Here is an 11,137-nt window from a genome sequence, read left to right on the forward strand (position 1 = left end):
AAAAAATAGTGCACTTTTCTTCTAATTTCGATATTTAATAAGTTACATATGATTATATGGCATTTTATTGATGTTGACAAAATCCGACCGTCGAAATGGCGAACTGTTGACAAAAAATTTTGTTTTTCTTCAATAATCCCTAAACCGTTAGTTCTACGGGAAAATTGCATAGAACCTTTCTTATAGAGAACGACGAGATAAATTCCTGTATCTCTTTCTATGAAACACTACGTCATAGTAATTGTTATTTAACTCGAATCTATCAAATGGCAATTTAAAATTAGCGAGTACTTGACTCGTGTGGTAAAATTCCTTCTACATATCGTACATACCTAGCCTGCATTATTTATATTTGCCGGTGGCTCTGGGCAGGCATGGTTTGTAAAGCACCTCTTATGCTTTGACAATAATTTCTACAGTTTTCATTATCTTAAGCTCGTGACACCTACGTCGAGATTAAACTTGGTAAACATTTTTTGGCATGGGTGATAATCTACGTCGCGAGGTAACGTTTCTATACATTTTTACGTAAGTGTCACACTTTCTTTTTGTTCAAATTATCAAATAGAATGGAACATCGTTTTCTGTAACGATCTTTTGTTTCGTAAACAGGTGTTGAACATTTTCAAAAGGCTGCATCGAACGCGGATGAAAACGTTCCAAGACGACGATTTCGCGTTGCAAGGTATACGAATATATACTGTATGGTAACGAATACGTAAAATAATATTGATGTATCTTCCAGTTATAAGGAATAAGATAAACGAGGAGTACAAGAAGTGCAAGACCGTCTCAAATCCTGCAGCCATTCAAGAGGTCGATTAAAGATCAAATAAAGATATACCTGTATAAGTAGCTTTTGCAACTGATCAAAGCTATTTATATATTTAACTTTAAAGAGAAACTGTACCTCTTATTTTTCTCCGGTCTTCAGTTGAACAAGTTCGCGGAGGAAGTGGAGCACGAGTTAAGGACAACAGTGATTCAGGCAGTGGAAAAGGAATCTGGAACATTTGGTACACTTTAATCAACGGAGAACATCGGTAATCAAGTTTGTAATTAAATTAAACAAGAATCTTGAAATATTTTAGAATTACGGATCCAACCGGATACCTTGGTGGACAATGCCGTGTTCGAAGAAAAGCCAAAGGATTGCAAAGGAGGATTGAGGTCGGACAAAGACGATACGAATCCAAAGAACGTAGCCGGGAAATAAAATAAAACCATAGTAAATCGTTTTCTTTCTAGCAGTTTATTTCTCCTTTGTCCTCGACTTTGACCAGAGATCGGGAATTTTCTCTCTCGACGAAAATAACAAATTTTATTTCTCGGCACCCTCCACTTTCATCCTAGAAGAAACAGTTTATGTTGATCATTGATTGGAATTAGTGTAATACGATTAGAATTATACTTTCCTCTTCCGTTTGATCCCGCCATAACATGGGATTTTGTTCGTTTGATTCGACCGGACAGTTTCGTAGAACAAGGAACGATATGGACGCGGGGCAGGGGTTTTTCGTTTTAGAACATGTACAACGTTTTCGGCGCGAACCTGATGAGAGCGATATGAATTAAACCGTGACAGAGTTAGTAAGGACAACTTGAAACAAAGTGGATACATCCGTTTCGTTTTTTTTTAATAGCGAGTACTAACACATGCTCGGGATGGTTACGTATCTGGTCCAGAAGATCAGCTGGTCTGATTTGATCCGTGCAAATGCGATGAACAGCCGTGAACAGCGGGAACTTTTCCAGCATATTCTTTGCTATAAACGAAAAGTCAATTAATTCACGAACGATAATTTAATTTATATCAAGACCTACCCTTTAACATGCCGTGGACTTCGTCTGCCGTGGCAGGTCCTTGGAGTTTCTGACCACTCAGAAGCTCATCTTCTAATTGTTTGATGGTCTGAAACGAACGATCACGATAGGAATAAATTCCTTATTATTATCACGCGAGATGGTACCTTCCCAGTCTTCACGTACTGCTCGCACACTCTCCGATTTCTACCGCCGTAGCAAGTGGTGATCAGATCCGCGATACCGCAGCTCTCGAAGAAGGTCGCGAGCTTGCCACCTGGGAAGAAGACGTCGACGAACCTGATCATCTCCATCAGGCCTAGCCTGATCACAGCCGCTTTCGTATTATCACCATATCCTAAACCGTCGACGAAACCGGCTGCGCAGGCGACTATGTTCTGAAACAAATAATCGAGACTCGTCATTATGAATCGAACACGATTAAGATGTAGCACAAATCGATTGGAATTTGAATGATTACCTTGAGAGCACCGCAAACTTCGACTGACTCACAGTCATCTACGACCACGACTCTGAAATTGGGCGTCTGGATCAGGTCCCTCATCAAGGGTGCCAAGCGTTTGTCTCTACAACCTGTGAACAGATGAATTTCATTTCGGTGAACTTTGTTTACATCGGGTTTAGAACATCAAGATTTACCTATCGTAGTCTCGCAAAACTTCTCCTCGGCCACTTCGTTCGCCAGATTGGCTCCCATCAGAACGTAACATTGAATCCTCAGGTTCTTCTCGATTATCTTCGAGATCAGTTCGATATTGGTCCCGTCGCCACGGTCAAATCCCTAAAGCAAACTCCAAAATTTATATGCGAGCAACATATGTGCAACATATGGGTTTGTTACCTTAATAAGAGAGAGACCGACCGCGGTCGGTTTTATTTTATCCAACAGCGTCGCGCATAGTGTTCTGATAAATTGGTGAGGAATTACAAATATTAAAATATCGGCATCCTTCGCTGCTTCGACGACATCCGGTATCGCTACCTGAAAAAAAAAACCAGAAGGCGATCAGAAATTAGTATCTAGATAAACGATAATTCTCTTGTAATTTTCATTGTCAAATTCTATTATCGCTCTTTGATTACTTTGCAAATACACTTGAATCCAAGATTAATGTTTACAATAATTAACAGAGTAGAGCTGCTGGTAACGAGTAACCGGATGTGATAAAAGGATTTTCGAATTATCAAGAGCGTTGCATCATATAAAATAGTTATTGATATTGGCAGAACCATCTCCGTTATCAATATTGCTAGCTTTCGATATCAATCACTTTTAAACCGGATGCGCTAAATGAAGATAACAGCATAATGAGAGAATCGTATGCAAAACATTGCGACATATCGTCAGTTTTTGACATTCTGTATATTTTTATGTAATAATATTTATCGCAGTGAAGCTTTTTTTCTTTTATCATAGTGACGCTGATTTTTATATGACGATTTAAACAGATTTATATTTTTTAAAACTTGTCCCTTTCATCTCCTGTGTACATCGATTTTCCTTCTGTGAATTCTTAAAACCCTCAATAACTATTTAAGGGGCGGCATCATTAGGTATACAACTTCCACTACAGCGTATCAGATAATACCATTATCTGTGTAGTAGGGGAAACCGCCCATATATAAAGAGGCACGTATCAAACGAACTAAAGAGCAGTAGATATTCGCAAGAATATCATCCTCCGTGATCTCTTCGAAGCGCAGCAACTCGATTGAACAAGTAAATCCATTAATCATGAGGATAAATTCGATAATACCCAATTTCGAAGTGGACTCCACGCAAGGTCGAATTAATTTCTACGACTGGCAGGGAGATTCGTAAGTCCAAAGATTTTTAACTACATCTGCCGTCACGAGAGTCCATAATGCGCAAAGACCAGTTTTCGGTCGCTGTCCTCATCTCTTTCTTTCTCTCTAATACTTTCCATACTTTCGCCACTACTTGGATCTACGTATTCGGTTAGTCCACTACCTCCAAGCTACACGAAACTGTATGGACTCTCGTGATGACAGGAATATATCTCTTTTGCAGAAAGTACAAGATCCAAATTCTGATCAAACAGTTTTAATCTTGTAATTCTCTTACGTTGCAATTGATATTGAAAGAAGGATTAATGCGTTTAAAGCTGATTTTAAATAATGCATAGTCAACGTTTGGATATGTAGTCAACCTTCAGTTTCAGAAAGTCAAGCGCAACGAGAATAACAATAATACTCTATTTACGGTCTCGTACAATTGTCCTTGAAAAGCGCGTTTAACACGCGTGTAATGGCTGTTCATGTATTTGTCCGAAGCAGATGTGTGAGAAATCTGTGGGCAAACAGATGACTATTACGGACGCATACTGCGTTGTTGAAAAAGAATCCTCTTTAAACAGAAACAATGAATTCAAATCAATTCCAAGTCGTTCCTACAATTCCAATTATTTATCACCGGCGTAATTAAAGTGTTTGAACATGTTCGTAGATGGGTGGTTCTATTTTCTCATCCGGCCGACTTTACTCCGGTCTGCACGACCGAGTTGGGCAGAATAGCTGTGCACAAGCCTTATTTCGAGAAACGAAACACGAAACTTCTGGCCCACTCCGTAGATAAACTGCAGGATCATGTCGATTGGGTTAATGTAAGATCGTGGATCAATGGTCGACTCTTAAAGTTCTTACTTAAAATATAAACATTATAGGACATCAAATCGTACTGCCGTGATATCCCCGGCGACTTCCCCTACCCGATAATCGCCGATCCCGATCGATCCTTGGCTGTGAAATTGGACATGATCGACGAGGACAGCAAGGACGACCCAGAAACCGCGATGACCGTTCGAGCCTTGTACATCATTAGCCCCGATCATCGCCTGAGGCTTTCGATGCACTATCCAACATCCACGGGACGTAATGTCGAGTGAGTACGATGCAATAGTAAACAGATATTGTACAGCAAGAATTATCGTGTGTCAGAATTATTGACGTTCATTGTACTTCGTCTTTTTTTTGAGATTCTACGTGTGATCGATTCTCTTCAATTAGTCGACAGAATACCGGAAGTGGCTACACCTGCCAACTGGGTGGTAAGAGATTTTGCATATAGAGTAGATGAAATCGTATTGGGTCGTCCAATCGCGTTTCTTATTTGCAGCCTGGAGAGAAAGTGATGATTCTCCCTACTGTCAAAGACGAAGATTTACCGAAGCTATTCCCGAAGGGTATCGACAAAGTATCAATGCCATCTGGAAAGGTGTACGTCCGCACCACCACCAATTATCAGTAAAAGATAAACCCGTCTCGTATGACATAACTCTATTATTTCTGTTACTCGCTCGCTTTGTCACATATACGTTTCGCTTGTTATGTAATACTTGGATGACTGATCGACGGATTAATGTTAATAATATCGTTTGGAATAAAGGAGCAATGGTGAAATAAAAAAATATGAGATATTGTTATCTGTCTCTGCGATAGAGAAAGTGTCGCATACTCACGACGTTCTCTGGTAATTTGTGCCCTGGCAGATATTTTACGTTCTCGTGCAGTTGATTGATAATGTCCGTGAGCTTCTGGCCATTCACAATTTCTTCGTAGACGTACATAGTTACACGTGGCTCGAATTTGTTATTGTACTTCATCGCGTTTGCACCGACGATCTTTGCGATAGCCGAGCCCCTGGGAACATGTACGAAAATCTCGTTTCAAACTACTTTCGAATCCATTTCTTCGTTGATTGATGAAGACGAGCATGCTTAACTTCACACTGCATTTTCATTATCGCGTGGAGGGTAAAGAAACTTGGAGGAACTCACCAGTTTCCGCTGCCGACGATGCAAACTCTCTTCTTAGCTTGGTCAGCCATCTCAAAACTGTTCCTTTCACTTCGAATTTGCCTCTTTAAATGGAAGTGTTTGGCGCGTACACGGAACAAGAGACTGGCTCTCGGCAAACGAAGGAAAACAGACCGACGAAAAATCAGTTTGTCGCACTTTCACAATCCTCCCGCGAATCCGTCGACCGACGGATTGACTGTCCGTCGAATCAACCGAATGACACATTCACTGACGGAGTGACCGACCTACTGACTAACTTCAACGCATTCTCAGGTTTGACGGTTTGACCTTAGCAACGAGATTATTTTCTGGCGGAGCTGCCCGGTAGAATTCTGGAGCAAGGCCAGCGGCACGCGATTTCGCCAGGAACCGGCGTACAGGCCAAAATTATAATTAGCGAGCAAGTTAATAATAATTCAAAAGGATGATAATGACGGATCATGATAATGTAAGTTTACCTCGCTACGCTCGAATGGAATCGTTAGCCAAGTACAACGTACTTTAAACCATCCTTTACTTATTCAATTTGCGAACAACACGTGGAACGAGCTTGCTCCTTACATAATATGTTGTAGTCGTAATTGAATACGTGCGTATTTTATTTTTCCGTTCAATTTAATACAAAATAATAAAAATATTGATTATCTTCAAAGACGTGATCGTAGACTACAAGACAATTGTTCGTTTTCTTCCTCTTCTTGGGCCAACGCGTTAGCTTGGGTCCTGAATCCAAAAATTAAATATCCTAAGACAAATTAATTAGCAACAAGGATTTCTTTTTAACGTACTTCGATTATAATTACCAAATTCACAAACTTTAAACTACAAACACATAAATAAATAATTAAAATGTTAATTACTATCTAATAAGGAAGATTAATTAGTATATGTTAATGAAACAAAGGGAAACCAGGAAACGATGAAACAATTAACAGGAATAGTGTGCGACTGTTTATTCTAACGAATAAATCATTTTTAATAAATCAACAGTAATCAACAAGCGCTGATATACATATATGTACACGTACATAGATATACTAGCTTCCGTAATACATAAAACAATTCTTTTTACAATGGATCTACATAAGACTATTTTTAAATTTCTTTGATATGTTACAACAAAACACATTTTCTCCTTTTACAATATATATATGTATATGCTCTACTATCGTTTTAAAGTGGCATCTGTACTATTTGTAACATCTTTCCACTGTTACTTTATGATGCTTCCAGCACCTCAAGTTTCCATTATTCATTTAACAATCTCATAACAATCTCCAGATTATTCAACCGTCTATATACAAATATTTATGTACATACACTCGTGCTATGTACATTATTTTTCAAACGAAGGAATTGTTTAATTATACCTACTTGTACTCTCGAGAAATATTAGAATCCTCTACAAGTGCCCGTCAGAGAATCTCCAGAAATCGTTAATTTTCAAAAATTTCTGGGATTCTGTGACATTTGTACGTTCCCAAGAATCGTACCGACTTACCGGAATCAATTTCTCTACGTGTTTAAACACTTCCTTCTTGTACACATACTTTCGTACATACTCTTGTACATACGTATATGCATTTGTTTCCTTACATGTGTTCAGGATGGTTCCGGATGCATTCGATCAAGTCGGCAGGTTTGATCTCCCCGATGCAAATTCGATGGATAGCGGTGAACAGGGGGAACCTGGCCTCCATGTTCTTTGATTTCAACATGTAGTTGACCTCCTCCGCGGTGAACGGACCCTGCAGCTTCTGCCCGTTGAGCATTTCTTTCTCGAGTTCCTCTATCGTCTGAGAACAGAACACAAACCGTCGTAGATACGTAAGATTCGATTTAGAAGAAATTATACCTTTCCGGTTTTGACGAACGCCTCGGACACCCTACGATTTCTGCCACCGTAGCAGGTGGTGATCAGATCGGCCACGCCGCAGCTCTCGAAAAATGTCGAAAGCTTTCCACCGGGAAAGAATATTTCGACGAACTTTATCATTTCCATCAGACCCAGTCTGATCACAGCTGCTTTCGTATTATCGCCGAGGCCCAACCCATCGACGAAACCCGCACCGCAGGCAACGATATTCTGCGAAACGTCATTGTTAAACGTCTTGAAGAATTTGGAGGAGAAGGAATCTAGGAGTTTAAAATGGAACATTACCTTTAAAGCCCCGCAGCACTCGACAGTGTCTACGTCCTCGACCACCACTACTCTGAAATACGATGTTTGTATCATATCCCTCAGTATAGGTGCCATGCTTTTGTCCTTGCAACCTGAACAGTAAAAAAGAGACCTCTTTAACTTCTTTCAATTGGTCTTGAACTCATTTGAATAACGTACCGATAGTTGTCTCGCAAAACATTTCGTCGGCGACTTCCGACGCTAAATTAGCTCCCATCAGCACCGAAACGGGAATCCGTAATTGCTCTGAGATTATGTGCGAGATAAGTTCAATACCGCCGCCCTCCTTCTTGTCGAATCCCTGATTATGAAATAAAAATTAACTTCTGCTCGAACGGAGAAGAGACAGTAAATGAAATATGTAATCAACGAATCGTTTCAAACGATACCTTGATCAAGGAGATCCCCACGGCGGTCGGCTTTATTTTACCGAGAAGCGCGCTGCATATTTTACTTATAAACTGATGAGGTATTACAAAAATTAAAATATCCGCGTCAATCGCCGCTTCTATCACGTCCGGTATCGCAACCTAAGGACATAATTAATATATTATATCATTTAATAGTTTTTAAATGAGTTCAGAGAATTACTTACGACGTTCTCAGGAATTTGATGGCCCGGCAGGTATTTCACATTCTCGTGGGTTTCGTTTATGATCTCCGTTAGCTTTTTCCCGTTTATCATTTCCTCGTAAACGTACATTGTAACGCGGTCCTCGAAGTTCGGCAGTTTAGCGGCATTGGCGCCGACGATTTTCGCTATCGCCGAACCCCTGAAATTAGGCATTTTTTAATACAGCCAAGCAGACTTGGGCCGCGCGAAGCACACGCGTCTCGAATCTGCGTCGAAGACCAATTTATTCTAAATTCAAACAGATTCGAATCCACTTCACTGTAGAGTTACAAGGCTACGGGCATCAAAAACTGTTGTATGTAGATACGACCTCGGAATGGTATTCGATAAGTGATAACGATTAATAGACACTTAGGATCCATATCTTAAGCGTTGGATTTATTATCACATTCTTTCCAATATTTTTCTACAATCGATGAGAGAAAAATTGATCTATTATGAAACCAAGTAATGTAAACATAAAGTATAATATGAAAAGAATTTGGATAATTTTTATTTCACAGATGATCATTTAAATTGGAACTCGAAAAAATCATCTGAAAATCTGCAGAGCAAAAAATGGAATTTAAGAATGGAAGAAGATAATCATGATCGTGTCAACGAAGGTCATCTCCAATCTGCTTGTAAAAATATACGAGGCGATAACTAGGAACTCGGAGACACGTTTAATCAGCTGTAAAAATAGACGTTAGAAATTACCAGTTTCCGGATCCTATAATGCAGACACGGTGTTTGGCGACCATCTTGTCAATTATTACACTCACATACACGTGCAAAACCGAAGGAAATGAAAAGAAGGGAACTCAGGAAAAGAAGAATTATGTAATAAGCTACTTTTATCGGCTCGAATTTTGTTTTACGAAGACCTCGGTACTTGGGGACCGTTTGCAGCGACGGAAACGGAGGAACTGGAGAACTGAGAAGCAATCGATATCTACGGGCTTGTGAGTCTGGTGGGCAAGAGGCAAGATCTGGCGTATATAGAAATACTTTACGTATGTGTATTTACGTTATCTGGAATAGTTCTCCAGTGAGCATGCGCGAATACGAGCGAATCTTGACGTCATGGAAAATGCAATGACTACTAAAAAGCCATCAAGGTCGCCAGATTTGGGTAAAGATGAAATCTACGGGTCAGACCCGTAAGCGATTCATCTGATGAATCATGTCGAAGAAAATTTTCAAAGATATTCACGAGAGATCCTCTTGAAAGGACCGTGAGGACGAAAAGCCTGCGAGGGAGTATCAGAACAATTTATAATAATTTATTATCGTGGCAACATTACTTAATTTATTACAACGTATTTAATAATATTACAATATATGACAATATAGCGCTCCCGCTAATCGTTCAGGCAGAAAGAGCCACAATATATATCTATTAATTCATTTAACAATACCGTGACGTCAGCAGTCTAGTCTATCAGAACGTGCAAGTATCTCTGATTGTAAATTTCCGTCGCCATCGTTCCGATCACAGCAGTGGCATTGTGCAGCGAGTTCCCGGGATCCTTTATCAACCTGGTACATAATGAACGAACGAACTCATTACACTCCCTTCACTACAGAGAAGAATGAGATACCTTATCGCGCGCTCCACGTCGCATTTGACTTCGGCGAACTGTTTATTAAGTAAGAGACCCTCGAGCGCTTGCATCGCCTTCACTGCCTCCAAGCTCGGCCTGATGTCTGTCTCGGAGTCCGTTTCGGAGTTCGAGGTCGGTGCCACACCCGGGGAATAGGCCGCGTACCTTACTAACTGATCCACGGAGGATTTACACTCGGGCAGCTGAGCCAAGCAATAGACGGCCGTTGCCCGGCATAAGAATTTGCACCTAGAAATGAGAAAACGGATTTAATTACTGTCAGCTGATGTAACTTTGCTTCATGTATTTACCGTGGTGACAAATGGGAACTCTTCCTGAGACCGATAGCGTCTAATATCGCCCATCCACCTTGTCCTCCCTCGTCGACGAACGTTAATAACGATTTGGACAGACTTTTTAACGCCCTCGCGGCTATTTTAGTAGTATCGTTGTATAGGCACTGTCTGTAAGCCAGCTCGCAAGCTTTCGACCAGAGAAGCGGTAACTTCTCCTCGTCTATGTTTCTAAAATGGAAAGACCTTTTAAAGAATTGGTATTCGGTATAAATCTACGATCTGAACCGGTAAATAAATTTACACTGGTCTTATGGCCGCGATCCAGTCCATCAAACTGGACAGCAACATCCCCTCCTCTCTAATGTCTTGACAAGACGGCAATCGTTTCAGTAAAATAGAATATAAGGCTAGCAGCTTTCCTTCGTTGACCAACACAGTTTCCAGTGGCAACGCGACGGATTGCTTCAGTGTCGGTACTCCCGATTGCAAAATCCTCATTGCCTCGGCCCAGGACGGCGGAACCTCCTCCAACACTTTAAAACGTATAATAAACAATACGTAAAACATAGAACAGGATGAATCGAATGTTTATTTTTGACCCTCCGGGTGCGAAATTCGGTTTCTCGTGTTTAGCGGGCGCAAAATAGCACATTCCCGCCCTAGAGCGGAAAAGACGGAAAATGATGTAATTACAACTTCGATGGCTTTTGTTATCGATTAAACAAACCTAATGTCATTTCATTCTACGTCTAATCTCAGTGAAAATGAATTGTGACAGTGATTCTGATTATGACGAA

The 11,137-nt window shown here is 40.4% G+C and overlaps 5 protein-coding genes across 13 annotated transcripts in view; 2 read left to right on the top strand and 3 right to left on the bottom strand.

Moving 5' to 3' along the window:
- The first annotated feature begins 201 nt into the window (after nucleotides 1-201).
- On the top strand, nucleotides 202-1,238 carry LOC108630468 (complex III assembly factor LYRM7). 3 transcript variants are annotated; one of them, XM_018033784.2, is made up of 5 exons: nucleotides 202-528; nucleotides 613-685; nucleotides 746-816; nucleotides 935-1,016; nucleotides 1,092-1,238. In XM_018033784.2, exons 2-5 carry the CDS (start codon nucleotides 649-651, stop codon nucleotides 1,214-1,216), a joined length of 315 nt encoding a protein of 104 aa, XP_017889273.1. In that variant the 5' UTR covers nucleotides 202-528; nucleotides 613-648; the 3' UTR covers nucleotides 1,217-1,238. The 3 variants fall into 3 exon arrangements, with proteins under 3 accessions (XP_017889273.1, XP_017889272.1, XP_026673885.1); XM_018033783.2 differs by having other exon boundaries at nucleotides 202-505; XM_026818084.1 differs by having other exon boundaries at nucleotides 202-505; nucleotides 1,074-1,164.
- LOC108630463 (glycerol-3-phosphate dehydrogenase [NAD(+)], cytoplasmic) lies at nucleotides 1,234-6,001 on the bottom strand. Of its 2 annotated transcripts, none has more exons than XM_018033772.2 (9): nucleotides 5,622-6,001; nucleotides 5,304-5,484; nucleotides 2,666-2,806; nucleotides 2,464-2,605; nucleotides 2,285-2,397; nucleotides 1,971-2,201; nucleotides 1,825-1,912; nucleotides 1,655-1,766; nucleotides 1,234-1,349 (listed from the first exon to the last, which is right to left on the bottom strand). In XM_018033772.2, the coding sequence occupies exons 1-9, from the start codon at nucleotides 5,669-5,671 to the stop codon at nucleotides 1,322-1,324; spliced, it is 1,086 nt and encodes a 361-aa protein (XP_017889261.1). In that variant the 5' UTR covers nucleotides 5,672-6,001; the 3' UTR covers nucleotides 1,234-1,321. The 2 variants fall into 2 exon arrangements, with proteins under 2 accessions (XP_017889261.1, XP_017889260.1); XM_018033771.2 differs by lacking the exon at nucleotides 1,234-1,349 and adding an exon at nucleotides 1,415-1,552.
- On the top strand, nucleotides 3,457-5,265 carry Tpx-4 (thioredoxin peroxidase 4). The gene is made up of 5 exons (XM_026818079.1): nucleotides 3,457-3,642; nucleotides 4,292-4,448; nucleotides 4,509-4,726; nucleotides 4,817-4,892; nucleotides 4,961-5,265. The coding sequence occupies exons 1-5, from the start codon at nucleotides 3,560-3,562 to the stop codon at nucleotides 5,090-5,092; spliced, it is 666 nt and encodes a 221-aa protein (XP_026673880.1). The 5' UTR covers nucleotides 3,457-3,559; the 3' UTR covers nucleotides 5,093-5,265.
- Nucleotides 6,002-6,223: 222 nt separating the features above from the next.
- On the bottom strand, nucleotides 6,224-9,472 carry Gpdh1 (Glycerol-3-phosphate dehydrogenase 1). 3 transcript variants are annotated; one of them, XM_018033769.2, is made up of 8 exons: nucleotides 9,158-9,470; nucleotides 8,420-8,597; nucleotides 8,214-8,354; nucleotides 7,984-8,125; nucleotides 7,804-7,916; nucleotides 7,498-7,728; nucleotides 7,239-7,438; nucleotides 6,224-6,365 (listed from the first exon to the last, which is right to left on the bottom strand). In XM_018033769.2, the coding sequence occupies exons 1-8, from the start codon at nucleotides 9,199-9,201 to the stop codon at nucleotides 6,290-6,292; spliced, it is 1,125 nt and encodes a 374-aa protein (XP_017889258.1). In that variant the 5' UTR covers nucleotides 9,202-9,470; the 3' UTR covers nucleotides 6,224-6,289. The 3 variants fall into 3 exon arrangements, with proteins under 3 accessions (XP_017889258.1, XP_017889259.1, XP_026673879.1); XM_018033770.2 differs by lacking the exon at nucleotides 6,224-6,365 and having other exon boundaries at nucleotides 7,130-7,438; nucleotides 9,158-9,464; XM_026818078.1 differs by lacking the exon at nucleotides 6,224-6,365 and having other exon boundaries at nucleotides 7,130-7,438; nucleotides 7,498-7,916; nucleotides 9,158-9,472.
- Nucleotides 9,473-9,722: 250 nt separating this feature from the next.
- The window catches only part of Epg5 (ectopic P-granules autophagy protein 5), an 11,203-nt gene continuing 9,788 nt past the window's right edge, over nucleotides 9,723-11,137 (bottom strand). For 2 of the 4 annotated variants that reach the window (XM_026818072.1, XM_026818071.1), the window contains 4 exons: nucleotides 10,642-10,873; nucleotides 10,356-10,583; nucleotides 10,042-10,293; nucleotides 9,723-9,979 (listed from right to left, as the gene is read on the bottom strand). In XM_026818072.1, the coding sequence (XP_026673873.1) occupies nucleotides 9,874-9,979; nucleotides 10,042-10,293; nucleotides 10,356-10,583; nucleotides 10,642-10,873 (818 nt within the window). In that variant the 3' untranslated portion in view covers nucleotides 9,723-9,873. The remainder of the gene's footprint in view (nucleotides 9,980-10,041; nucleotides 10,294-10,355; nucleotides 10,584-10,641; nucleotides 10,874-11,137) is intronic. The other 2 variants (XM_018033799.2, XM_018033798.2) reach the window with 1 other exon arrangement.

The sequence above is a fragment of the Ceratina calcarata genome, unplaced genomic scaffold (assembly GCF_001652005.2).
Source record: "Ceratina calcarata isolate Rehan_Ccalc_2016 unplaced genomic scaffold, ASM165200v1 scaffold77.2, whole genome shotgun sequence".
NCBI classification, from domain to species: domain Eukaryota; kingdom Metazoa; phylum Arthropoda; class Insecta; order Hymenoptera; family Apidae; genus Ceratina; species Ceratina calcarata.

Coding starts and splice junctions, on each gene's coding strand:
- LOC108630463 (XM_018033771.2), bottom strand. CDS start 5,671: ATGGCTGACCAAGCTAAGAAGAGAGTTTGCATCGTCGGCAGCGGAAAC. Junction 2,398..2,463: donor GTTTTGCGAGACTACGATAG/GTAAATCTTGAT, acceptor ATCTGTTCACAG/GTTGTAGAGACAAACGCTTG. Junction 2,202..2,284: donor AAGTTTGCGGTGCTCTCAAG/GTAATCATTCAA, acceptor TATTTGTTTCAG/AACATAGTCGCCTGCGCAGC.
- LOC108630468 (XM_018033783.2), top strand. CDS start 482: ATGGGTGATAATCTACGTCGCGAG. Junction 506..612: donor GTGATAATCTACGTCGCGAG/GTAACGTTTCTA, acceptor TTTCGTAAACAG/GTGTTGAACATTTTCAAAAG. Junction 1,017..1,091: donor AAAGGAATCTGGAACATTTG/GTACACTTTAAT, acceptor GAAATATTTTAG/AATTACGGATCCAACCGGAT.
- Tpx-4 (XM_026818079.1), top strand. CDS start 3,560: ATGAGGATAAATTCGATAATACCCAATTTCGAAGTGGACTCCACGCAA. Junction 4,449..4,508: donor ATCATGTCGATTGGGTTAAT/GTAAGATCGTGG, acceptor TAAACATTATAG/GACATCAAATCGTACTGCCG. Junction 4,893..4,960: donor CTACACCTGCCAACTGGGTG/GTAAGAGATTTT, acceptor TCTTATTTGCAG/CCTGGAGAGAAAGTGATGAT.
- Gpdh1 (XM_026818078.1), bottom strand. CDS start 9,201: ATGGTCGCCAAACACCGTGTCTGCATTATAGGATCCGGAAACTG. Junction 8,355..8,419: donor ATCAAATTCCTGAGAACGTC/GTAAGTAATTCT, acceptor TTATGTCCTTAG/GTTGCGATACCGGACGTGAT. Junction 7,439..7,497: donor CGTTCGTCAAAACCGGAAAG/GTATAATTTCTT, acceptor TTCTGTTCTCAG/ACGATAGAGGAACTCGAGAA.